General features: G+C 43.4%; 2 protein-coding genes across 5 annotated transcripts in view; one reads left to right on the top strand and one right to left on the bottom strand.

The window, feature by feature from the left end:
• UBP1 (upstream binding protein 1) overlaps window positions 1–25,415 on the top strand; it is a 53,635-nt gene that overhangs the window by 23,121 nt on the left and 5,099 nt on the right. Inside the window, exons 3-15 of one of the 3 annotated variants that reach the window (XM_053669080.1) lie at window positions 1,816–1,892; window positions 6,674–6,779; window positions 7,521–7,627; window positions 9,237–9,389; window positions 9,488–9,598; window positions 10,043–10,150; window positions 15,371–15,474; window positions 17,156–17,210; window positions 17,462–17,555; window positions 20,230–20,320; window positions 21,081–21,199; window positions 23,303–23,445; window positions 24,151–24,202. In XM_053669080.1, coding sequence (XP_053525055.1) covers window positions 1,816–1,892; window positions 6,674–6,779; window positions 7,521–7,627; window positions 9,237–9,389; window positions 9,488–9,598; window positions 10,043–10,150; window positions 15,371–15,474; window positions 17,156–17,210; window positions 17,462–17,555; window positions 20,230–20,320; window positions 21,081–21,199; window positions 23,303–23,445; window positions 24,151–24,202 — 1,320 coding nt within the window. Of the gene's footprint in view, window positions 1–1,815; window positions 1,893–6,673; window positions 6,780–7,520; window positions 7,628–9,236; window positions 9,390–9,487; window positions 9,599–10,042; window positions 10,151–15,370; window positions 15,475–17,155; window positions 17,211–17,461; window positions 17,556–20,229; window positions 20,321–20,488; window positions 20,840–21,080; window positions 21,200–23,302; window positions 23,446–24,150; window positions 24,203–25,415 lie in introns of those variants that run through there. The other 2 variants (XM_037148197.2, XM_053669081.1) reach the window with 2 other exon arrangements.
• The window catches only part of FBXL2 (F-box and leucine rich repeat protein 2), a 57,036-nt gene continuing 47,313 nt past the window's right edge, over window positions 15,693–25,415 (bottom strand). Inside the window, exon 16 of one of the 2 annotated variants that reach the window (XR_008392321.1) lies at window positions 15,693–15,721. The gene's annotated coding sequence lies outside the window, so the exon portion shown is untranslated. Of the gene's footprint in view, window positions 15,722–22,412; window positions 22,712–25,415 lie in introns of those variants that run through there. The other variant, XR_008392320.1, reaches the window with a different exon arrangement.

Raw genomic sequence — 25,415 nt, 5'->3', positions numbered from 1 at the left:
AAGTTGTATCTTACTGTTCTGAGTTGTTAAATATGCTACAGATTTAACATAAAAATATCTCTTGCCATAGAAGTGTTCATTTATTGTTAATCTCACAATCTATTGCATAAATTTAAAGACCCATTCCTTAGGAACGTAGTATGTATAGTTGTTTTCCATCACCAGCCCTGGAGTGATTTTGTTGTAGTTTGATGACTCTTTCTTGTATTTTGACCCTATGTTCTAGTGCCCTTTGTGTATATTTTTTTGTAAGCCCCATTGGTGTATAAACAATATATTAGTTATATCATAAAGAGCCTCAACTTCATATGGTACTGGCTGGAGTGGCTCAGTGGGTTGAGGGCTGGCCTGAGAACCGAAAAAGGTCACTGATTCCATGCCCAGTCTGGGCACATGCCTGGGTTGTGGGCCAGGTTCCCGCTAGGAACATGCGAGAGGCAACCGATCAATGTTTCTCTTGCACATTGATTTTTCTTTCCCTCACTTTCTCCCTCCCTTCCATTCTTTCTAAAAATAAATATATAAAATCTAAAACATAAAAGAATAATAAAAGCACTTTTAATTTCTACTGATTTTCTACATAGCAATTATACTGTCATTTTTATTATTTAATAACATGATCTAGAAATCATTTTTGTGGATTTGAAAGTACATTGTTAACTTTTGGTTAGCAGCTTATTTTCCTAATTGTATAGATTGGTGTATGAATATCTATATGTGTTTTCTTATGGACACCAACTGAGCAGTGAGGAAATATGAGTTGGGTTCATTGGACACAAGGGGTGGAGGCTACAGGGTTAAAATTTGATCCTGACTCAATAAAAACCTATATGCACCTATGATCATAGTGTCATTATTAATAATAGCCAAAAAGTGGAAACAGCACACATGTTCATCAACTAATGAGGATGAACAGAATATGGTACATTTATGCAATAAATAATATTTGGCAATAAAAAGGGATGAAGTATTAATACATCCAATAATATGCATAAACCTCAGAAACATCACATGTAGTAAAAGAAGCCAGTCACAAAAGGCCATACATTGTGTGATTCCATTTATATCAAGTGCCCACAGTAGGCAAATCCCTAGAGGTGGAAGTAGATTGAATCATGGTTGCCAGGGGCTTGGGGGATGGGAGTGATGAGTAGTGACTGCTAATGGGTTTGAGTTCTTTTGGGGATGATGAAAATGTTTTAAAATTGGTGGTGGTGATGGTGGCCTAACTCTGGATACAAGAGTATACTAAAAACCAATTGTACACCTTATTTTTTTAAAGATTTTATTTCTTTTTAGAGAGAGGGTCAGGGAAGTAGAAAGAGTGGGAGAGAAGCATCAATGTGTGATTGCCTCTCCTGAGCCCCGCACTGGGGACCTGGCCCACAACCCAGGCATGCACTCTGACAGGAAATCGAACCTGCAACCCTTTGGTTCGCAGGCTGGCATTCAGTCCACTGAGCCACACCGCCAGGGCCAATTGTACACTTTAAAGGGTGAATTTTATGGTATGTAAATTTAGTATCTCAATAAAACTGTAAGAAAAAGTTGGTTTCAGATACTGGATGTATACATAATGTAGACTTAATGTGAGAGGGTAACAGATGAAAATAAATTGACAGGAATTCTAGAGTCTTCTGTAATAGCGTAGGAAGCAAAGGATGGCATGATTTTCAGGAAAGAGAGGTAAGCCTGAATTTGCTTTTCTAGCAAATTAACATTGGATAATTTTATGTTTTGAGAAATAGTTAAAAGTTTGTTAAACAGTGTTGTTCTTTGCATGGATTGTTTTTGATGCACAGTTTCTTTAAATAGGTCAGTCCTACGAAATTCGAATGCTGGATAATCGGAAAGTGGGCGACGTGCCTGAGATCACTGGGAAGTTGGTGAAGGTAAGGTCAGTCCATTTACATTTATAGCAGGCACTGCAGTGATTTTTAAAAGGCAGTTTTGCTTTTTAAACTGCTTTATTAAACGAGTTTCTATTAAAAGTTTATTTAATTTCACTTCTAAAAATAATGACTATTTTAAAGCTCCTGATTTTTTTGAGGTAATGTGAAAGCCCTTTGGAAAGGTACCATAGAAAAATTACTTGCAGCTATGTGGGCAGAGACCTACCACCACTATAAAAACCCTAAGTTTCTCTTTAAAAGAAAAGGATAATGTGAAAAAAAATATAAGTGTTAAAATAGAATGTCCTTTACCTCACCTCTTAAAATTTCTATAAATTTGAAATCTCTGGTCATCTTACTGATGTATCCTAATGAAAAAGTTTGTCATTCCAGGTATAGGAGGTGTAGGCATTTGCCAGCTGAATCATTGCTTGTAGGATACATCTTCAGAACTGGCCCCGCCCCTCCCATTGTCATGTAAGGTGGCTCTTTCTAACCTCTATCTGTTGTGCACCACAGTTCATTACAAATTCCATAGCATTACAGGGCCAGGGTTATGGAAGAAGCTTACATAATTGGGAAAAGGCAAAACTTTAGGTTGGTTAAATGTTAGCAAAAAGAAGCGGGTATGAGTTCTCTTGATCCATCCATCTCCCCGCAGAGAGCCATGTCAGGCACTGCTGAGCCCTCAGTACCAGAGACCTTCCACTGGAAAGACTCTCCCCTCTGTGGATCTGGCTCTTTGGAGGGTGAGCATGTGAAAGGCAGCCTCAGTAGGGCGCATGAATACTAATACTAATGCTAGCAAATTTGGGGTATTTTAGTAAGCCAGCGGCTCAGTACCTGGATGACTCAGAGTGTTTGGGATGTTTTAGTATTCCCACTCCTGGGGCAAGAAGCCCTCCATCATCCTGTGGGAGGCTGAGGGCAAAGACAAAGGTTCTGGTCCCCACCGGAGCACTGTCTTGCCAATTTGGAATGAGGTCCCAGCTTCCTCTTTCTGACTCGGTCTCCCAACATACTCAGATTAGAAGGAGAGGTTATTTGCCCATTCTCACGTTTGTCATCTACACTTTGAGTCTGTCATGTCTGTGTTCTATCAGTGGCTTTGGTCATTTCCCTAGAGGGTGAGTCAGATGGTCTTTTTTTTAATGCCCCCCTGTTGGCCTTCTGACCCATAGTAAGTACTGAGTAGATTCACTGTTTTAGAAGCCATCAACATTGTTTCTCAGTGAGAAGCCCTGTTTGGGTCCACTGGACTCTAGTGGCAAAGAACTACTGCTTGCTCAACCAGCCTACAAGTCTCAGATGCTGATTCGTTAAAAAAAATCAGTGTAATGAAAGGGTTGAAAATTTTTTATTATAAAAATTAAATTTAACATAATGGAATAGGGCTTGATGGACTCTTCAATCCAGATATACCCAGAAGGAGAGAGAATGGTATAAAGAACCCACGTTTTGTCGTGTGGTGGTTATAATAAACCGCCTGTGTCGTGAGTCCTCATGTTACGTTCTCCCACCGTTCCAACAGTTACCAGTCTGCCGGTCTTGTTCCATCCACTCCCATGGGTTTTTGTTTGTTTGTTTGACTATGAAATTTACTAATTCATACTTTTAACTCACTTTAACTAAGTTTATTATTCATGATTGCTCTGTGTTCTGAGGAAAGTATAATGAACTTTGGCACCAAGATCAAATGCCAAAATGAAGTTTCCGTCAGAGCAGTGAAGCAAGTCCTTTCTGCAGCAGTTTGTTATCTGTCAGTGAAGACAGACTCACTAGAGCAGTTCACTGAATAGGTGGTAAGATTTAAAAATAACCAGTCCAATAGATAAGACTTCAATGTTTATAATGCTTTTAGCAAGCTAGCCTGTCAAATAAACTGGGAATGGCAGAGTTAAGTAGTTGCGTGATGGCTTTAAGCTTACTTGCTTAGATTTTGTTCCAAATTAAAACTTGTAAAAAAAAACATTTACAACACAACATTAATGCAAGGTAAGAAATTAAGGCCCTGGCCAGGTTGCTCAGATGGTTACGGTGTCGTCCCTATACACCAACGTTGCAGGTTCAGTCCCTGGTCAGGGCACATGCAAGAATTAACCAATGAATGCATCAATAATAACAAGAAATCAGTGTCTCTCTCTCTCTCTCCCTTTTTTTTTAAAAGAAACTAAGTAGAGAAACCATCCAGCTATAATAAGGGCACTTATTTTTGAAAGCATTAGTATCCCTAAAAGTTTGCTTTAAAAATTGGAAAGGGTTAATTTTAAAAGATCTTAAATCAGTTTCATCTTCCACTTGATAAGTCCCGTCTGATTTTTGGTGGATATGCCAGAATATATTCAGTTACACCTTGAGAGCTTGCCAGGCCTTCAGAGCTACAGTCTGCCACTGCCAAAGGCTATAGGATAAACTTCTAAAAATCAAATCCTTCTTCAGCTAGAGAGTCCCTGAAGTATTCTGCAGCCATCTAGAATTTAATTCTTTGGCCCCATGATCTTTGACTCTTGTATGGGGAGCCTTGGGGATCAACTACTGGGTGCTTTTGTTACCGAACACAGGACCAAGGGGGGTACGATGTACTATTACTGAAAGGACCCCCCCCCCACTAGGTTCGCTTATCCACCACCAAAGGAAAGATGTCTCTCAATGCCAGAGATTTGTGAAAAGGAAAGGAAATGTTTATTTAAAGCTATACAGACTTAAAGTAGTGACCTAATGTCTTCATTAAAATATCAAAAGTCCTTTAGGATACCCATAGTCACACACAGTTCTCCCTTCTCCCTCTGCCCTAATTTGGGTACCGCATCTCGGGGAAAAGAAGTAGATTCAGGCTCCTGACACCATCAGCTGTGTCGTGGGCCAGGATAAGCCGAGTGGTTCTCCTTTGCAAAGCTGTGAGGGGGTCTCCACTCTGCCAAAGCTGCATGGTTCTCCCCTTAATGGCTGCCACACGGCTCCTTTTAAATCCCTATGCCAGTCCTCCTTTGCAGCCCCATTTCTCACTCCTCCCACAATCAGCTACACTTGCCAGCACTCCCGGATCCTCCCAGCTTTACTGAGCTGCCATTTTGAGTCTGGGCAGGCGTGGCCCCATGGCGTGGAGCCAGTCATCTCCAAGCTCTCACATGGGCGCCCTGTTTGAGGACCCCTCTTGCCTGCACCGTTTCACTTTGAAACAACTGGAGTGTGCCTCTCATAGTAGTGCTGTGATTTCTGCTGGTTCTGTCTCAGTCTTACTGCTAGGGCTCCTTTATCTCTTGCTGGTTCTCTAGATGTGTTGTCTCCTTTTAATCAGAACTTCCAGGTACCAAGTTTTCCCTTCCATTTTCATTAAAGAGGTTTTATATCTTGCAGTTTTTAAACTATGGTCGCTCCTTCTTTCATATTGTTTACTGTGTATCTTAGTCTGACCTATAGCGTTTGGGAAAGCTGTTAAGTCAAACTGTATATTCTTACATTATTTCCATCTGAATATTTAGATTTAACCTGGTTCTTACTAAATATGGAATAATCAGAATCATTACATTTTCTGTTACACTTTCTTCTGAGAGGTCAACCTGCAGGTGAATGTGAACCTGGGGCCACCACCAGCCCATGGCACTGTCATTGAGGGCTTTGCCACCAGCAGGCAGTGGTGTGAAGCAGGTGCCGGAGCGGGGGCTGCTTGGGCAGGCCCTGCAGACATGGTCACAGGTGGGGAAGGTGGGTGTGGATCAATGACACCAGAGCCTGCACAGACTCCCCCATGTTGGTCCGAACTACTGACTCGTTCTTTATTGGCTCAAGTTAAAATACCACTACCTTTAACTGGTTCCCTTCAAAATGTTTGCCAGCTACATTTTGGACGTTATTGGAGAGTGTAGAAGGTAGGTGTATTAGTATAGTATTTATTTGTATTGTTAACAAATTATTTCCTACTCATACCAGCAGAGTCTGCTGGAATCATGATTATCTTATTGCAGCATAGTCTGAGAAAGTTATTCATAAATGTGTCAGAAACATGAATTAGTACAAATCTGTTATCTGAATGTATTTTGATGACATGTTTAATCCTGTCTCTGGCATGAAATAGTAGCTGGCTCCCCAAACCTGTGGGAGGTAAAGGAGGAATGATGGGCAGAGAACAGAGACTTGGCCCAGAGTTTGTAGAGTTGAATTAAAACCTTTTCTTAGGAACTAGGGTGTTTGAATAAAGTTACCTTGTGTGTGTGTGTTTCTTGCTTGCCTTAGACAAGCTGACTTTCAGGTAAAATAGTTGAGAGTGAATTTTGCATATAGGTTCTCAGGGTGGGGGCAGATCTCCATTCTTCCTGCCAGGCGACTCTCTTTTTAAAGATACTTGGTTATTAACTGTCGCTTTAAGTGAACAGTTTTTACCATTGTGCCTGGGTTTCTCTGCCTCTGTTTACGCCACCTTTCATGTTAGTAATTCCTGTGTTCATCCATTGCTTTCTTCATACAAATATAATTTTTGCTCATGAATTTTCTAGGCATGGACCTTATTTCTGAAATTGCAATATCAGATTTTTTAATAAAAATTACACTTAATCATTTTATTTAGGTTTTTTATATTTGTATTGTAATTCTTTGCACCAAATAACTGCACCAATAATCCAGGTAAAAAAGATCAAAGCAGTTATGTGACAAAATGTTTAAAGCAGAATTTGTTTTTCGTATGCTCTTCTATTGTAGGAATGCATAAGACATAAAAAACGCTTCTGCGTTTTAGCTAGAATGGTACTCATTAAAAGTGCTCATTTTCCCCACTTATTCCATAGAGCATCATAAGAGTTGTATTCCACGATAGACGGCTACAGTATACCGAGCATCAGCAACTTGAAGGTTGGAAGTGGAATCGCCCAGGAGATAGACTTCTTGATTTAGGTACAGTGGACTCTCGGAAGACCGCGGGGGAGAGAGATGAAGGCATTTAGCTATGTCCGTGTCGGCACCGTGTGTAGCTGTGGGAAGAGTTCTGGAGCGAGCGATCCCATGTGCCTTGAGTTGTTTTATAGTTTAAAATGTTGACCCTCGAACAACACTGGGATTAGGGGCGCTGACTCCCATGCACTCAAAAATTTGCACATAACTGGACTCCCCCAAAACTTAACTCATTGCCTACTGTTGATTGGAAGCTTTACAGATAATATAAACAGTCAGTCAACACATATTTTGTATGTTATTTGTATCATAAACTGTATTTTTACAGCACAGTAAACTAGAGAAAAGAAAATCCTAAGGAGGGAGAATATATTTACAGTATTTATTGAAGGCATTTGCATGTAAGTGGACCCACGCAGTTCTCACCCATGTTTGAGGGCCAGCTTTAGTTTTTGGTGCTAAAAGACCCTGAGCCAAGAATTTTATGAGTTCAAAACTATTTATTTAATTCTCAATGGGCACTGCCCATCATCTTCTGAGTAGAATGATATGGAAACTGTGCTGTAAGAAAGTATGAATTGGGTGGGTTTTGGTGTTGAAATGGTTGACCATGGAGAATGTTGAAGAAAAAAAGTTCATCTTGGAGGTATACCATTTTTCACTAGAACATACTTATAGTAAGTGGTAAGCTTTTAAATTATTCACAGTATGTCAGTTTCCATGTAACTCCTTTTTAAAATACAGATATTCCAATGTCAGTGGGAATCATTGACACGAGGACAAACCCAAGCCAGTTAAATGCAGTTGAATTTCTGTGGGACCCTGCGAAACGCACATCCGCCTTCATTCAGGTTTGGATTTTCTACATTCCTAGAGGTGATGACGTTACTAGCATAGCCTTTATAAGGCAAGGCCATGGGCAAGACTGAATTCTTGATGCATGATACCACTTTCTTAAAAGCATATTTATAAACTGCTTTGTAAGGTCTTTTAAAAAACATACACTGTTAAATTGGGGGTTAATCGATTAAATCCATTATTACAGACTAACATATAAAAGCAGTCTGATACAGAAAACATTCAAATGTTACTTACACTACTGCTAGTAAAAATAAACTTCCATTTTTCATAAGATGCATTTCTCTTGAACCAAAGCTGCTATTTTAAAGTATGTGATTGAAAAAATAGAAGATTCTTGGTTAAAAAACATTCTAATACTGAGATTTTTCAAATCTCCACAAAAGTAAAAGAACAATGATAATCTGTGTAATTACCACGTGACTTCAAGAGTTATTAGTTCCTTCCGCTCTGTAAGTTACTGATGGAATACCTTAAAGCAACTCTTAGGCCCATCATTTCACCTAAAAATACTCAGTTTGTATCTAAGAGATGTTTTTTTATAAGCATTAATATTATATATAAAATAAATGGTAATTCTGATACCTAGGATGTTCACATTTGTAAGTGGTACTGATGAAGTACTCGTATGTAGAAAAGGCGTGTTGCTTGATTGCTGCCCAGCCTAAGTAGACTATGGTTTTTGTGAACAGTAAAGAATCTTTGGTATTCTGAATTTTTGAGGCCTGGCAGATATTATCTCCCATAAATGAATGGTCCCTAGGGACACGGCTCATATTTGTTGAACGTTGTTTCATACTTTTCTCCAACAGGACAACTAGTTATGTAGTGAATGAAAGTGGTGTAAGAGCTGGCCTTGCACCTCAGGCTGTGCACAGCGTACTCCAGGGGTCAGTTTTAACTTCAGTAGTCACTAGAAGGTGGGCTGTGCGGCAGTCAGGAATTACCAAAATCTGTTTCCTAATCCTGTGAGGTATCCTGAAGCTACCTTTGTGGTGGTATTAGGAGAGGGTACAGAGTGGTGGGAGATGTGTATTGCCCTCAGGACCCTTTGAAGGGCTGACAAAGAGTTTAAATGCATACAAGTAGGACAGGCCGTGGGCTTCCTGGACTGTGGAAGTTCCCCAGGCAGAGCGCCCCAAGTTGACGTAGGTTGGAATAGCTGTAAGATGACTGTCAGGGTAGAGTGGGGTCATGGCAGGAGAGGGCAAACAGTGGAAGCTCTGAATGATGAGGTGAGGGTTGCTGTGGATTGAGTTTGGGCTTAGGACCCAGGGTCTGAGAGCAGCATACTGTCTGAGGTGGAGGTAGGGGACGTAGGCAGGACACTTCTGTACTGTTGTACCCTTGATGGGAGCAAGTCCTGCCTTAGAGGGAGAGACATTGGAGTGGGAAACGAGAGCTCTTGCCCAAAAGCTCAGAAAAGGCTCAGAGTTGTGAAAGGAAAGCCAGTATTAAAAGCAGTCAGAGAAATTTGGAACAGATACATGGCTAAGATACAAGAGTTTGTTTTAAAGGATCTTGAATTTATAAAGGTGGCAGGACATAACATGAAGGAACAAATTAGGGGATGGCACTTTGAACACTTTCCAAATCATTTAGGTACACTGCATCAGCACAGAATTCACTCCACGGAAGCATGGAGGTGAAAAAGGAGTGCCTTTCAGGATCCAGGTTGACACCTTTAAGCAGAACGAAAATGGGGAATACACAGATCACCTACACTCAGCTAGCTGCCAAATCAAAGTTTTCAAGGTAAGAGATGGAAACCAAGCTTTCAGTAAATAAAGCCCCGTTTTGCTTGTTGTTTGTAACCTGATAGATGAAATAACCTACCGTGCTTTGTATTTTAGCCGAAAGGTGCAGACCGGAAACAGAAAACTGATCGAGAGAAGATGGAGAAGAGAACTGCTCACGAAAAAGAAAAGTATCAGCCATCCTATGATACCACGATCCTCACAGAGGTAATGCAGAGCAGCACTTCGGTGTCTGAGGACAGGCGCAGGTTCGCACGGTAGCTCTTCCCTAAGGATGAGTTTCACTGCAAAAGGGTTGGGGGAGAGTGGGGGGAGGGGACAGATGGACATAGGTTCTTTGTGAAATTGGGGGCGGGGGGGTATTTAAATTCTGGGGTTTTAATAGATTAGTTTCCTGGGTGGGATCTTGAATGAAGATGCTGAAATCCCAAACAGGTCTCAGAAACAGACCTTAAAAACCTTGAAGTTGGCAAGAGATTAAGTCGGGGCCTAGAAAGTTTGATTTTTGTCACTGCTGGGGTTTTGCATTTTCTTTAACTTTGAATCCTGCTAGTCATGTGGTTAATTGGACTGCAGAGACATAAAACAGGGTGTTAGATCTTTCTTTGTATAATGAAAACACATTGATCCCAATCTTTGGTGTTTGTCCAGATGAGGCTTGAGCCTATAATTGAAGATGCAGTTGAACATGAGCAGAAAAAGTCCAGCAAGCGGACTTTGCCAGCAGACTACGGTGATTCTCTGGCAAAGCGAGGCAGTGTAAGGGACTTCTGCTTCTCTTTTCATTGTGCAAGAAACCTTGTGCAGTGTTAGATATAGGACCTACTTCCACGGAAATGTAAAGCCAAATTTGTTTTTAACGTCCTTGTCTTGATTTAATTTGCTTTTGTTTAGACTTCCTGCTTTCTGTTTGTTCCTCACTAAGGAAAATTTCCTAAATCTAACACTTTAAAACAAAGTTGACCTTATTGGGTGGTTTTGGAGGGAAAAACGACACTCAGAAATGTGTTCCCTCCCTGTCTCCTTCCCTTCCTCCCTCCCTCTCTCCTGTCACACACACCTCCTTCGGGAGCACTGAGTTAACCGAAAATACATTCTTCAGTACAGCAGTTATCATGTTTGTGTAATTTAGAAAGGTTTTGCTTCTCCATGTGTCCAGCAGATAAGAAATTTTCATGAATATCTAGAGAAATGATGGCAGCAAGCTTAACATTAACATATGCATTACTTTGTGTCCCATCTCCCTGTGCGCAGAATAAGAAGGTGTGTCTCTCTGAGCTTTTAAAAGCCTGTTTGGCAGCACTGGTAGAAAAAAGTCTTTGCATCAGTGTTTCCTCTTGGCACCGCATTGTGAGCTTACGCTTCAGGCCAGATTCCCTTCAACATACAGCCAGGGGATTTTTGGTTGAATATGAGCTTTGTCAGCTTAAGTATAGCAAATCCATACTTTATGACACCACTCTTCATCTAACAGCCCGGCTCAGCTATGTATCCACAGTAAATGTAAACACAGCGTTAACCCTTTTCTTAAATAACTTACCATCTGTATTAATGGCTGCTCTGTTCATCACTGCAGTGTTCATATTGTCAAGGTGCCAGAAATGGAATTCTTGCTCTTAAACGTGTCTGTGATTCTCTGTAGGCTCTGAAAGTCACAAGCACTGTCACTAGACCTTCATTTCCAAAGTATTGTAAAGGCATCGAGGGAAGATGTTTTAAATGCTTCTGTGTGCACTACTACTGAAAATGCACTCTTCTGAAAGGCTGGGGAGCACACTTGTTGCATTTTAACTGGGGTTTTTGAGGCAAATCAAAGGTTATGTGGAACTACTCAGTACTCCTTCCCCAAATGCTGGGCCCTCCAATTTGTGTTCCTCCTCTTCTGAGTTCCTAGCTGAAGACTCACAAGTGGTTCTTGAACTTTTTGGGGGAAACTGTGGTAACTCAAATCACTTTTCCCCTCTTCTTAAAAACTATTTAATTAAATGGAATGGGTTCTGCTCATTCATAAAATAATCTGCTCGAACCCAAAGTGACCCTGAAGATGGCAGAATTATTGGTAAATTATTCACGATTCTTAACTCAAGTCTAAAGCATGCAAAACGTCAGCAGTTCATTGGCCTGGGATTTCACATCTTCCTCATCTGTGTTGGCTGCTTCCCCAAGCTGCATTTGGTTTGGTTAGGATATTTCTAGGGGTGGTTAGAGCTCCTCTTGGAAACCTCTTTTTAAGAATCAAGGTACAAATTAATTCCCTAAAGAACAAAGTCTGCAGCATTGCATGTATTTCTTCGAGTACCTAAAAAGAGAGGCCAGCACTTTTTTTTTTTAACAGTCCTTGGAAAGTCACAGTTGGTTCTTCTCAGTAGAGAAGGGATACCCAGACTTACCTGTCAGGGTTGAAAGGTGCTGTGGGAAGTGGTCCCCTGTCTAGTAGAGGGCTGCTGTTGGTTTCTGAGAACAATTTGTTCTAAGCAGTTTGTTCTGCTGCAGAACAAAACCCTTGCTCAGGTGTTTGTCATCTTTGCCTCTGAGCTGCATTTTATTGGCTCAGATCAGGGTGGCTAATTTCTGTAGTCTATGATGGGTCACGTTTTCTAGTCCACCTGAGGAGGGAGTACCAACACTGTGACTGTAAGAGTCCAGGCCAGGTAGCGCTGGAGCCTTAATGGATTACAGGTTGTCTTCAGGACAGTGGTGTACTTTGCACCATTGCTTTTTTTTTTTTTTAAGATTTTAATTATTTATTTTTTTCAGAGCAAGAGAAAGGGAGGGAGATAAACAGCAATGTGTGGTTGCCTCTTGTGCACTCTCCATGGGGACCCAGCCCGCAATGCAGGCATGTGCCCTGACTGGGAATCGAACCAGCAAGACTTTGGATCACAGACTGGCACTCAATCCACTGAGTCACCAGCCAGGGTAGCAATATTAATCTTAGTGTCAAAAGTTACCCAAGGGCCCTGGCTGGTGTGTGGCTGAGTGGATTGAGCACTGACCTGCAAACCAAAAGGTTTTGGGTTCGATTCCCAGTTGGGGCACGTGCCTGTGTTGCAGGCCGGGTCCCCAGTTGGGGGTGTGCAAGAGGACCATTGCTTACTTCTAAGGACAGGGAAGGCCGAGGCAGAAAAAACGTGGTGAAAATATTCCTTGGTGAGCCTTTAGCGTCCTGGGTTGGGACTGCTGGGGAAACCTGTGAAACACAGGTGGGCGTGTAGGCCTTGGGGGTCTCATTTAGCCGGGCCATTCAAGAACTTGGAATGTTACTTTCTGAAAGTAGAGGCTTCCCCAGAGAACCAGTGTTCACTGAACACTGGTCTCCTGGTATTCAGTGAATCGGTCTCATATTCAGTTCAGTGTTCACTGAACACTGGTCTGGTATTCAGTGAATCGGTCTCATGTTTACGGGCAGTTCTTACATGTCAGCTGTTAACAGCTGTACCTCTGTACTGCTAAAAGAGTCTAGATACGTAAAAGTGAAAATGGGTATGTGTATGAGGTTTCTGTCAATTTGGTGTCTCCCGTACTGACATGGAGCTTTTGATGGCTCCATGTCCTCGGCAGACAGCTGGCAGTAACTACCAAAGCAGACTGTGGGAGGCGTGACATCAGGAGGTTGGTACTACTCAGCTGTGTGTGTGACGCTGCACTGCGGTCTTACGTACTGGGGAGGAGGGTGCAGCAGGGGGTTCTTCCAGGTGTGGGGGTGACTGTGAGCAGGAGACACTCCTAAGTCACTCCCTCTGCCAGCTGGCTCACAGGGTCTTAGGTTTCCGCAAACTGTATATAAGCTAAGGAGGTAACTGCTTCATAAGGTGGAAAGTCAAACAAGGGCCCTGGTTCAAGAAAGAGCACTATTGTGTGAAATTTATAGTGGAATTAGTACGCTGTGCAACAGGCTTAGCAGTGCTGTCCAGCCAGGACATTTCTTTTTTTGGAAGTTGAGAACAATATGTTCTGTCATTTTCCCCATTTTTAAAAGGAAACATATGGGTAGTTGTAATAATACTAAGATTCAGGATTTCTGTTTTATTTTTCTTGTATCTTTGCTTTCTACAGGTGTCAGTTCCTTTAGCCAATAAAATTGGAAAAACTTCATTTTTGTCTTCAAAGTGCTTTATAGTCTTGTAGCTCCTTCTTCATTTTTAGGTTGATAACTGAAAGTTTTTATTATATACATTTAAATAGGAGCTGCGGCTGGTGTGGCTCAGTTGGTTGGGCTTTACCACGCAAAGCAAAAGCAAGCTGGTTGGGCTCCTGGTCAGGGCACAGCCTGGGTTGCAGGTTTGGTCCCCGGTCGGGGCATGTACCACAGGCAACCCATCGATGTTTCCCTCCCTCTCCTTCTCCCTCCTTTCCCCTCTCTTTAAAAATAAATAAATAAAATCTTTTAAAAAATAGTTCCAGAGGAGACAGTTTTCTGACAGAGTGGGTACTTGCATTTACAGTTCTGAAGCATACTCTGGACCCTGACGCCCATAGCAGTTTTGACACCCACCGTCGTTACTGTAGAATTCCACGAGCAGGCCCTTTCATTAAGTCTGAAACTTTACTCTGCGTTTTCTTCTTCATCTCATCTTTTCTTTTCCACTCCCCTTAAACAATTTTACCCTGTTATGACATACTTTTATGCCTGAAAGTCTGTTAACTGTCACCCTAATTTTTTATGACAAATATATACATTGACATTTAATTTTTTTTAATTTTCTGTGACCATACGCTAAATCAGTTGAAAAAACTTTTAACTTTATTATTATTGGTGCCAGTTTATCAAAGCAACAAATCACGTAAATTTTGATGAGTAATTTTTTAATATAAAATAGAAATGTTATTGGAAATACATTTTGAATGAGACAGGATAAAACATAACTAATTTAGTGATTTTATAGATAAATTTTATTTAGATACTTTTTTCGGCAGTGTCTTTTTGGTCTTGAAACTCCTTTTGAGTTATCTGCCAAAAATCCCAGTGATTCATTTTGTATGATCCTAGGTTTATTTGAATACTGTGTTTCAGCTGACAGTATTCTTCCAAATTGTTTTGAAAGCAAAGAATGGAAGACCACCTGACACACGGAAGAATTTCTTTTGTAGAGTCATGGACTTCCTTAGTATCTATTCTAATACCTTTGAGTAGATCTTTTGCTTGGATTTGGGGGAGTCTTATACGGCCATGGTGAGATCCGAAGCCTTTTTTATGTGAAATAGGAATGTTTATGAAAGGGGACCTTTGAAACCAAGGGCATTCTCAGGCAGATCAGTTTTAGAAAGAATACACGGAGTGAAGTGATTAGATTACCTTTACAGGTCAGGTTTGAAGACTTCGACTTGCCACTACCCTGGCCTGCTCAGCATGCTTGCGATGTCAGTGCGCCTGTGTGTGTTTGCTCTATCTTTGGCCAGAATTGTGCTTTGAGCTGAAAAACTTTACCACGCCCTTTCCAAAAAATATAAATAATAAACACATGTGGATAGGCAGTACCGTACTCAGTTGTATTTTGGTCTGAAGTGGTCTCATCTTACTTGGGGATTATGAATCTTAGAGAAATCAAGGAAGCAGGGGGGCACTGGTGAGGCAAAGGGAGTACTAGGCAGGACCGACACTGTCCCCGCCACCATGTGATCTCAGGTGCTGCTTATGAGTCCTTTCCTGCCTCTGCTATTCTTGACCCTCGATAGGCACTTTTTGGAGAATTGACAGAGGAAAGTGAAAGGCTCTCGAAAGCAAATTGTACATAAGTATACATTTAAAATGCCTGCATGACATTCTGCTGCTCTGGTCACTTCCGGTCTTCTCTAGAATTAGTGCCTAGACCTGTACGGCAGCAGGCAGTCTGATGCACTTCCATGGGGTTGCTTGATGAGTGTCAGGTGTCTTGTGTTTTATAATCTTGTATTCGGCCAGACTAGAGTAAAAGACAAAGTGTTTTTTCCATGTCCTTTAAAAGCATACTATTAATTTATTTTTGTTTCTGTCCTTAGTGTTCTCCATGGCCCGACACCCCCACAGCCTATGTGAATAACAGCCCCTCCGCTGCGCCCACCTTCGCATCCCCACCGCAGAGCACTTGCAGTGTCCCCGACAGGTACCTGCTTTGTGTCATTGTGCACCTGAGGCCGACTGCTGCTCGAGCTCCTTTGTTGCCCTTCCTCTCAGTTGATAGCAGCCTCTCTCTCTGTGTCTCTGAAGTACGTAGTCATGGGAAGTGGCCTCCCGATTTCGGGGAAAAGTCATCTTTGCCCGCCTGCCTCCTGCCTCCCAGTGCCTCGTGTCTCACACACTCACAGCCTGTGGAGATGTAGGCTCGGGGGTGTTTTCAAGAAAGATTCTTCCTGAGATAAAAAGAACATTAGTGGGGTTCATGGATAGAGAAAGGGCAGTGAGGTTCAAAGGTGAAACTATGACTTGAATATGTTGAGATTGCAGTTGTTACAAATGCTCAACATATCAAACAAGGGTTACTTTCTGCTCCATTTCTTCTCCTTCTTAATAAATACACTATTTGTTTAATAAGTCTTCAAACTTAAAGGAAGGGCTTCCAGTTTCTAAGGACCTACAGTGGTTTTAAAAACGGGAATGGTGGACTTCGCTTACTCCACTATCTGGCCTTGACATGCAACTGAAAGTCCCGGGCCCTCTGGGCGGGAGCTGGAGCGGTGTCTCGGGTGTCCCGGCCCTGCCGCCGCAGTGCCCAGCGGGACTTCCCCGCCCAGCTTCGCTGAAGGACGGTGCCAGTTGGGTCCGATCAGGACCTTCCTGCCGTGAAAAAGTTCCAGCCCCGCCTCCCAACCTGTGGCCCGAGGTTTCAACACATGACTTAGAACACAAACATGCTTTTCCCCTGAGGAGAAGGTAAAGCTGGCGAGGCAGCCAGTTTGTTAGGTTATTGTGCTCTAAAAGTAGAAGAAAAACTCTTCCACTCAGACAGAAGAGCCCAGAAGACCAGCATGTTGCCATGTAGGGGGGACTCTTCCCATTGCGGTCAAGTCCAGCTTCAATAGTCTTAGAAGATGATTATGATATTAGAGACAGGCCACGAAGTCATGCACTCACTAGTTGAGTGGGTATTTTCTGAGGCCACTGTGTGCCCAGCACTGTTCCAGGTGCTATGATATTTCAGTGACAGATCCCTGTCTGAGAAGCTGAAGTTCTGGCAGGTGAAGGAAGGTGGTAAACAGTCAACATAGTGAACCCAGGTAAAACTCGCGTACAAGCGCTAAGAAAGGAGAGAGAGCCCAGGACCTGGGAGGTGGCCACATCCCCTGTGGAAGTGTTCTTCCTTTTCCCTTAGTAACAGAAGGAGAGTGGTGCGTGTTTGTGGGTTTCTTTCGTTCTCTTTAATCATTGGTAAACGTATTGATTAAAGGGGTATTGTTCTCCATTTTGATTTAGGACTATCATACCACTTATAGCTTATTGTTGTCTTAAAGTAGACTTTTTTGGCAGTAATTTCCCAGTTTATCTTCCTTGGATTCTTAAGTTTTTTTTTCCCCAACTAAAATGAGTATCCTTCATTTTCCTATTATTCTGGAGATAATTGGAGCCCCTTAGTTTCACAAAACTTGAATCTCTCACCAGAACAGATGAGAGAGAGGCAGCGTAAATTAAGAAAGTCTTCTGTCGTAATCTCATCATACTCACCTCGACCAGCTGCGGTGTCGGTATTCTTACCGCAAGTGTGTACTCTTTTGTCACACAGTGTTTTTTAAAATTTACACACACACTCAAGCAGTAACCATCTTTTCCTTCTTCTCCCCTCTCCCCAGCAATTCTTCTTCCCCAAATCATCAGGGAGATGGAGTTTCACAGACCTCTAGTGAGGTGAGTATCTTGTTCCTGAAACTGTTGGGTGCTTCCTAGGCCCTGCATTTTTAAAGCCCTGGCAGGGGCTTGAGTCATTGTTCGGGTCACTGAGTGGTCAGACTTGTGCTCTTCTTGGGTCTTTTTTTTTTTTTTTTACTTCAGCCTTGGAGAGTCCCGCCTGTTGTTTGTGTTCTCTATAACATGCCAACGACCTGGGGGTTCATTAAAATTTGAATAGTTGCTTCTGTTTATGTTTTCTTTGTTAATAGCAACTTCAGCCTTCAGCCACAACCCAGGAAACACAGCAGTGGCTGCTCAAAAACAGGTTTTCTTCCTACACAAGACTGTTCTCCAACTTTTCAGGTATGTGTGTGTACGCATGCACATGAGTACTTTTCATTAACTTATTTTTTTAAATTTTGAAGTAATTAGAGATTTATAAAAAGTTGTTAGAAACCCGTCCAGGGAAGTCCTGTGTTCCTATCACTCAGCCTCCCCCAGCGGTAACAGCTCACTGTGGCCCGTGCACATGTCAGAATCAGGGGCTAACATCAGTGGGTTGGTGCGCCCTCATTGGTGGATGAACACATACAATTCTATGCAGTTTTTTTAGTTCCTGATTTTTTATTTTGAAGTAATTCTTCCCTTACTATAAGTCACAAAGATAGTACAGAGGTGTGCCAGGGTACCCTTCACTCACATGATTATAGTACAGTGTCAAAACCATGAAATTGACATTGGCACTGTGTGTGTGTGTGTGTAGTTCTGCATCATTTATCACATGCACAGATTTGTATAACCACCGCCGAAGATTCAGAAATACGCCCCCACAGGGTTTCCCTTTTGCAGTCCTACCCTCTACCACCAACCAACCCCTAATCCCTGACAGTCTGTTCACTGTCTCTGTGAGTGTGTCATTTCAAGAATGTTATATAAATGGAATCATACAGTATGTGACCTTTTGAGGTTGGCTTTTATTTTTAACTCAGCATAATGCCCTTGAGTCTATCCAAATTGTATCAATAGTTTGTTATTCCTCTGTATTGCTGTGTAGCATTGCATGGCATGAATGTACTCAGGTATGGTTTTTATAATACTTAAGTATAACCTTGCATAATTAGCTAAAAGAATATTAAGTGGAATTTTAAAAGGGACCAAGTGAGTGCTTCTTTGGGTGGTGCAATAGGAAACCTATTTAGAAGGACAGTAATAGATACACCAGGTGGAAGATTTTTCCCAAACATCATTGGCCCCGGAACCCTTTTCCCACGAAATACTAACAGACACATCCTGAGAATCACTGGGCCGCAGTAAAGTGGCACTTGGCTTTCCTTTGCCCTCAGTACTGTGGGCCGTAAAAACGTAGCTTGAGCCTGTTAGGGGATGGAACACTGGTGCGCACACACCTGGCCTAGAGGAGAGCGTGACGTCGTGGCGTCCTTCCATGGCTTCCTTCCCTGTCAGCCATGTATTGCGATGCTTGCGCGATGATTAGTCACTTCACATGTCATTCTTTGTCTCTCTAACATTAAAGCACTGGATTAAAGTCATGCTACCAGCCGCACTTCTGTTTGATTAAGTAGAACCTTTTCTATGAAAAACTGGAAATTTAAAGTTTTCAGTGTGTGAGAGAGGGAAACACATCTTGAACCCCAGGAAAGAGTAAAGCCCCTACAAAAAGCTCTGACCATTGGAACTGGGGGCGGTCCCAGGTTATGCCTGTTATGTTAGACTGATCCATCTTTCCATCTAGAGAGTTGTAAACTCTTCCCACTGTGACCGTGATCCCATGCCTTGGCCTCTTGCCCTTACCCTTTGAGCTTCTCAATAACAAAAGGGTGAGCAGGAGACTGAGTTCCCGCTCGGAGCCTCCTGGGCATCCACGTTTCAGGAAGGCTGTGCACATGGACATCTGTTCAGTTCTGTGGAGGGTTACAGGTGCGCACCCACCCATCTCTGGCCACACCTGTGAGCCAGTCCGGTGTTCAGGGGTGCAGGGGGGCGTGTCGTTGGCCACAGTAGAGGGAGGAGAGCCAGCCTGCCTTTGTTTCATTGACTCCATCAGTGTTCATGCCTCATGGGAAGTGTGCTTCTCTGGTCTTTATATCTCTTAACCAGCTGTAGTTGTTGGGCTCTCACCTTCAGGCCCTCAAAAACAGAAAGTAAGCCCATTGTCTTGTTACATAGGTAAGTGGGTATTTGTCATGTGGAAATCATGCCTGAACCCACAGGGCATCTTACTTCTCCCAATAAACTACATCTTGAGTGTTAATAAAAGGGAAAATCAAAAGATTACGGAGACCTTCAGACATAAAAGTAGACTAAAGAGTAAGATGGACTCTTGTGTAACCATCCCCAGCCTCAAACATGAGCAGACTTTGGTCGGTCTGACTCTACCACTCCCTCCCCCCCCCCATGGTATTTTACATCACATACAGATATGTCATTTACACTTACAGGTATTTGGGGGTGGGGGTGGGATCTTAAGGCCTAACGCACAGTTCTCTGCCATGCTTCTGTGCCAAGCCGGCTGCTGTGACAGTTGTTCCAGAAAGCTTGGCTTCACCGCGCATGTTGCAGAAAGAGGCCTACACCTAGGTGTCCTCCCAACTCCTGTGACTTTAGCTAGGGAAGTGCCCAAAACTCTGGCTTCGTTTCCTCTTTTTATAAAATGAAAGATTGGTCTGGGTGACCACATGGAACATTATCTGGAGTCAGAATCACATTTGTCCACACGACTACAACACAGCCAAAGTAATGCAGGTGGTGAAAGCCTGTGCTGGAGCAGACCGTCCTGTTGGCCCCGATCGTTGATCCAGTTTGCCAGCCTCGGGCTTCTAAGCTCCTTTGTACTGGATGTGGAAGAACATTTCCTTTGGCTCTGAGAAACTGTGTGTGTGTTCTTGTGTGTGTGTGTGTATACACGGGAGACCTGTGATGATTTTGAGACATTTACCTGTGTAAAGACAGATGCCATAAAGCAGCCAGTCCTCCTTTTCCATTTCTTTGAGAAGAATCTCTTTATGCTGTTCTCCAGGTGCCGACTTATTAAAACTGACAAAGGAAGATTTAGTGCAAATTTGTGGTGCAGCCGATGGAATTCGGCTCTATAATTCCCTGAAGTCAAGGTAAAATACTGTGTTTCAAAGGAACTGTCTTGCTTGAGAGAAGCACGTCTTTCTTTGTGTGGGGCTGTGGGCAGAATGGGTGCCCACGCTAGGTGGGCGTGTGCCTGCGCGCTGCCGCGCGTCGGCAGCGTCATGCTCACGAGGAGACTGTTTTGTGTACACCTTCAGGGCAGGCCCACATATGATGCAGGCACTGATGAGGGCAGAGGTAGACGGTAAGACGGGTAGCAATGCACTTGGGCAGTACTGAGTTCTTGAAGACGACTGGGTTTGTTGCCAAGAAAACAAACTTCTCGTTTAGGTGAGCTATACGGAATCTATGGTTTTCAAGGTCATATGGCTGCTACTAAACAGTTATTTAAAATGTAAACCTCTAACTGTGCGTTAAAATGAAAGAACCGTAAACTGTGCTGGCTTTTAGGATTCATTTACTGTCATTGCTGTTTCTAGACCTGTGTGAAAATTCCATTAAAATTGAACCTTACTGATTTTAAATTGCTGACTTAATCTTGAAACTTAAATTCACCAGCATCTGACAGACCATCTCAGTGGTTTAGAGTCTGGATCATCAGATTAGACCACCTGTGATAGTTGGTGTGAGGTGTGTGTTTTTATATTTTTATTAGTACATTATTTTGTATAATGAATTAACCTTGTAAAGTTCTCATAAGGAACTAGCGCTTAGATTCCTGTAGTGTCATTTGTACGTGTGGTGAAGCAGCACGCTCCCGGGCTCATGAGTGGCCTCTTGTGATTGCAGGTCGGTTAGGCCACGCTTAACCATCTACGTCTGCCAGGAGCAGCCGGGCAGCGCAGCGCTGCAGGGGCAGCAGCCGGCTGCGGGCCAAGGAGCCGAGAATGGCAGCGGGACCCCCTACGGTGGGTATGGGGCGTCTCAGCCTCCCGTCACTCCTTCTCTGACACCGAGGTACCAGCAGAAGGTGTCAGCCGGGGCTTTGAAGGACACCTGTCCCATTAGGACTGTCAAGTTGCTGTTGTGCAAGTCCCAGCAGCACGGAGCTCCAGGGCCGAGTCCCCTGGGAGCAGGGAGTGGGGCCGTCTCTGTTATTTCAGCCACATGATAATCTTTTTTTTTTTTTTTTTACATGGCCCTTCATGCCAGAAATATCTAACACATAAAAACACTACCTTGACGCTTTGGGGTTTTGCAGCCTTTTAAAAAAAAATCTCAGGTGCAATGATGAATATGACCTTGGCCTCTTGGCAAGAAAGCAGGAGGGTTTTTCTTACTCATTTTACTGACTGGGGGAGAAGACTTGAAATGTCACAGGTGTAAAGATGTATCTGTGTATCAGTGGGAAGTGTGTGGCCTTCTGTCAGGCAAGCATCTGGCCAGCACCGTGAGCTCTGTGTGGAAGTCTGGTGGCTGTCCTGGGTCATCATAAATACACTCTACATCTTCATCACCTGAGTACTGGGAGGGCCTCATCTTCCCGCAGGTTTTCCTGAATTAGGGCAGAGATAAAAACCCGGCCCCTTCCGTCTTCTAAACGTGGTCCTTGGGAAGAACAGCACGTGTTCTCATTTGTAAAGCAGGTGTGGGACACGTTCTCCCCTTTTCCCGTGTTCTGAAACACAGTGAGCGTGGCACACGCAGAGCTTTTCTGGGGAAAATACGGAATTCAAAGAGGCAGTTAGTTGCCCTAATACTAGATAGAACTCTGAAAAATACTTCGTGGTACTTTGAATTTTACTAAAAAAATTCCAAGGATAGCATCACTGTTACGAGCTTCCCCATTTAGTGTCATTTTGACTTCAAAAGCTATGAATTTTAAGACTGTAGATGCTAAGCCTTGGTCTCGGAGGCTAACATTTTAAAGGAACTCTACATGTATCATCAAGATCTTCTGTATCATTTACATGAGGTCAGGATTGTAATATTTTGGAAGGTGCCCCCTCCAACATGAGTGTTAGTGGAGGGGGGTGTGGAAATACTGGTGAACTCACCCCTAGGTCAGGGTCAACCACCTTTTTTGTTAAAAGCCACGTTCTGTTGTAGTGTCAGAACCCACAGACACCGTGTAGATGACAGGTGTGGCTCGGTGCTGACCACACTTTATTTTTGAATGAGTGGAGGGCAGGGTTTGGCCCACGTGGGCTGTAGTTGGGTGACCCTGCTCTCCGACACCTCTGCAGTGTTGCCCTAGTTATAGTTCCAGATTCTAGTACTTTCATAGTGTATAATCAGCAAAGGTTTCTATACTTATATATAAACACACAAGGAAAAAAGTCCTTGTCTGGGAAAGCAGATTTTGAGCACTTACATTCCTGGTCCATGTCTGGCTTGAATCGGTAGTAACTGAGCTGGATCTGCGTCAGAGCCACTGCAGATTTTCCTGGCGCTGTGCAGACAGCGGCTGACACGGGGTTCTGTGGTCCAAAAACGCAGGACGTGAGGTAGAACGCACCTGGGACTGTGTAGCGTAGCTACCAGCCTCAGTGTCCACATCCTTAACTTTCTGTGTGATCATTTATACTGTTTTTAGTTGGGGGGCTGGGTGGAGATAGCTTTTATTCTTCAGAATAAACTCAGTCATGATTGCTGAATCAAAAGCTATGAAATTGGGGTGTGTGTGTGTGTGTATGTATGTGTGTGTATATATATATAGCTAGAATCACATTTTATTTTTGAAAAGAGCTTCCTTCAGGTATAATTTACCTGCCCTAAAATCCTCCCACTGTGATTATATAATTCAGTGACATTTTAGTAAATGTACAGTTTTGCAGCCATTGCCACAATCTGGTTTAGTTCCATGTCTCCAGAAAGACCCCCTGGGCACATCTGCAGTCAGCTTCTGTTTGTTTTTCATGAAAATGAAAACCTCAGATCCTTTTGTACGGATATTACCGTTAATGTTTATATTTTTAGTACTTTGAAAGATGGGATCTTCCTGTAGGTCCAGGTGGGAAACAGATAAAAGATTATTGCTGAAGTGCTGTTCTCATATTTTTTTATTTCAGTTTATCATGCCATCTACTTGGAAGAAATGGTTGCCTCAGAAGTTGCTCGAAAACTTGCCTTGGTGTTTAATATCCCTTTCCACCAGATTAACCAGGTGTACAGGCAGGGTCCCACTGGTATTCACATTCTTGTTAGTGACCAGGTAACTCGAACCCACGCGCCCATCTGCTTTTCCCTTTCACACTGGTTTTCACCTTTATATATATCTCTAAAGTAAACTATAGAACAGTTCTGTGGCCTCTTTTACAAGTACTCCTGAAAATCATCTCAAACCGTTGGGAATCAAAATCTGTAAGAATTGATAACCAAGAGTTTCGGGGAGTCCAGTGATGCAAGGAATTAAACTGAGGAGAGCTATGGCTCACACCCCCGCTTCCCCCCCTTTCAACTCAGACACTCCCTGCGGCGGGGGGACTGCAGGGTAGTGGGGGTTTGGCCCCTTTTTATGGGGAGAGGGATTTGGATGTGTTTTCCTTTTTCCACTATTTGGTGACTAATTTTAAAAAACAGGAAAGTTAAAGGTACAGTTTTTCCCTCTGTTGTTCAGTGACAGACAAGTAATAGAAGAGCACTTATGCAGTGACTTTTTGTCACAGTAACTGTTCAGAGGACCTGGTGGAGATGCTCCCCAGCAGGCCGGGTAGGTCGTCAACCAGCTCTCCGGGGACTGTCCCTGCCATGGAGCCGCAGGTGTCAGTTTCCGCTGCCACAGCCTGCGTCATCGGTTGGACCGTGTGCTCTTGTAGTGGTGTAGGGATGACGACATTCTCCTTTACCCAGTTTGATCTTTTTAAGTCAGTTACAGGAGGACAGCTGGATCGTAACTACATCTGCTTTCTCCTTCCAGATGGTTCAGAACTTTCAGGATGAGAGTTGTTTTTTATTCTCCACAGTAAAAGGTACTTTGAGTGTGTGTATGTGTCTTGAAATGCTGGGGGCCATGAGAAATAATACATGCCTGTGGTCAGCACGCACCTCGTGTTCACTTGTCAAACGCTAGCTTTACTAATTTTAAGAAGAGTTGGGAAAATTGAATGCAGAGTATGTGGATTTACGTGTGTGTGTGTGTGTGTGTTTTCTCAGTCCTCACCCAAGGACACGTTTATGGGTTTTAGAGGAGGAGGGAGAGAGAAACATGGATCGGCTGCCTCCCATATGTGCCGTGCGTGACTGGGGCTTGAACCGAGCACCCAGCCAGGGCTGAACCCAGAGGATGTTTCTCGTGGTCGTAATAGAAATTAACTAGCCAACAAGGGAGAGAAGTCAGTCCTTTTAGGTGACTGGGGAAGAATAAGCTCAGTTCAGCCAGCCAGCTGAGCATCTGTCAGACACCATGCTTGTGGTGCTAGGAAAGGCTCAACAAAACAGTCCGTGGAGCTCTTCCTCTAGTGGAGGAAGCAGACCAGAATGGCCAGCAGACGCACACAATTAGGAAAACTTCAGTGCCGTGAAGGAATGGGAGGGCGTGGGGTGTGTCTGTGGAGGGAGACGTGAAGCTGTGGGGAAGGCCTCTGAGGTGGTATCACTGGTGCTGAGGCGTGGAGGAGGAGGAGGAGGCAACCATGAAAGGAGCCTCCCAAAGCCGTGTGTGCAGGAAAGACCGTGGCTGCTGAGGAAGTTTGAAGGCCACGTAGCTACCACACTGTATGATGGGTGAGGAGAGCAAGACGGAGGCAGGGCCTGTCATGCGAGACCTGCTGGTGGCAGTGTGATTTTACTGGAAATGCGCTGGGAAGCTAATGCAGTTGTTTAAACAAAGGAGTAGTGTGGCTTTTTCTTTGTCTCTGCAACTCTGGAGACAGGTGAGAAAATGAGAAAACTTGGGGGGAGGTGATGTCGTCTGACACCGTGTGTAGACGGGCTTCTGCTGGCTCCACGGTCGGGGGAGGAGTGGTTTGACTTGGGAGAGAAACTGCATGGACAGTGGCCCCAGTAGTTAGGGTTGGGGGAAGCCGTCCAAGAGTTCCATGTTGGTGTAGGAATCTGAAGTTGGCATTTAATTATACCTGTCTGGGGCTGGCAGGACGGGCCGGGGCGTGAGATGTGACTCAGAGCCATACAAATCATTGGGGGAGTGATGTTGAAAGAGGACCTGAGTTGCAGTCAGAGGGT

The sequence above is a fragment of the Artibeus jamaicensis genome, unplaced genomic scaffold (genome assembly GCF_021234435.1).
Source record: "Artibeus jamaicensis isolate MK-2021 breed Jamaican fruit bat unplaced genomic scaffold, CSHL_Jam_final contig_519, whole genome shotgun sequence".
Taxonomy (NCBI): domain Eukaryota; kingdom Metazoa; phylum Chordata; class Mammalia; order Chiroptera; family Phyllostomidae; genus Artibeus; species Artibeus jamaicensis.
Note: the sequence above shows the minus strand (reverse complement) of the source record. Positions and strands in the feature narration are given on the sequence as shown.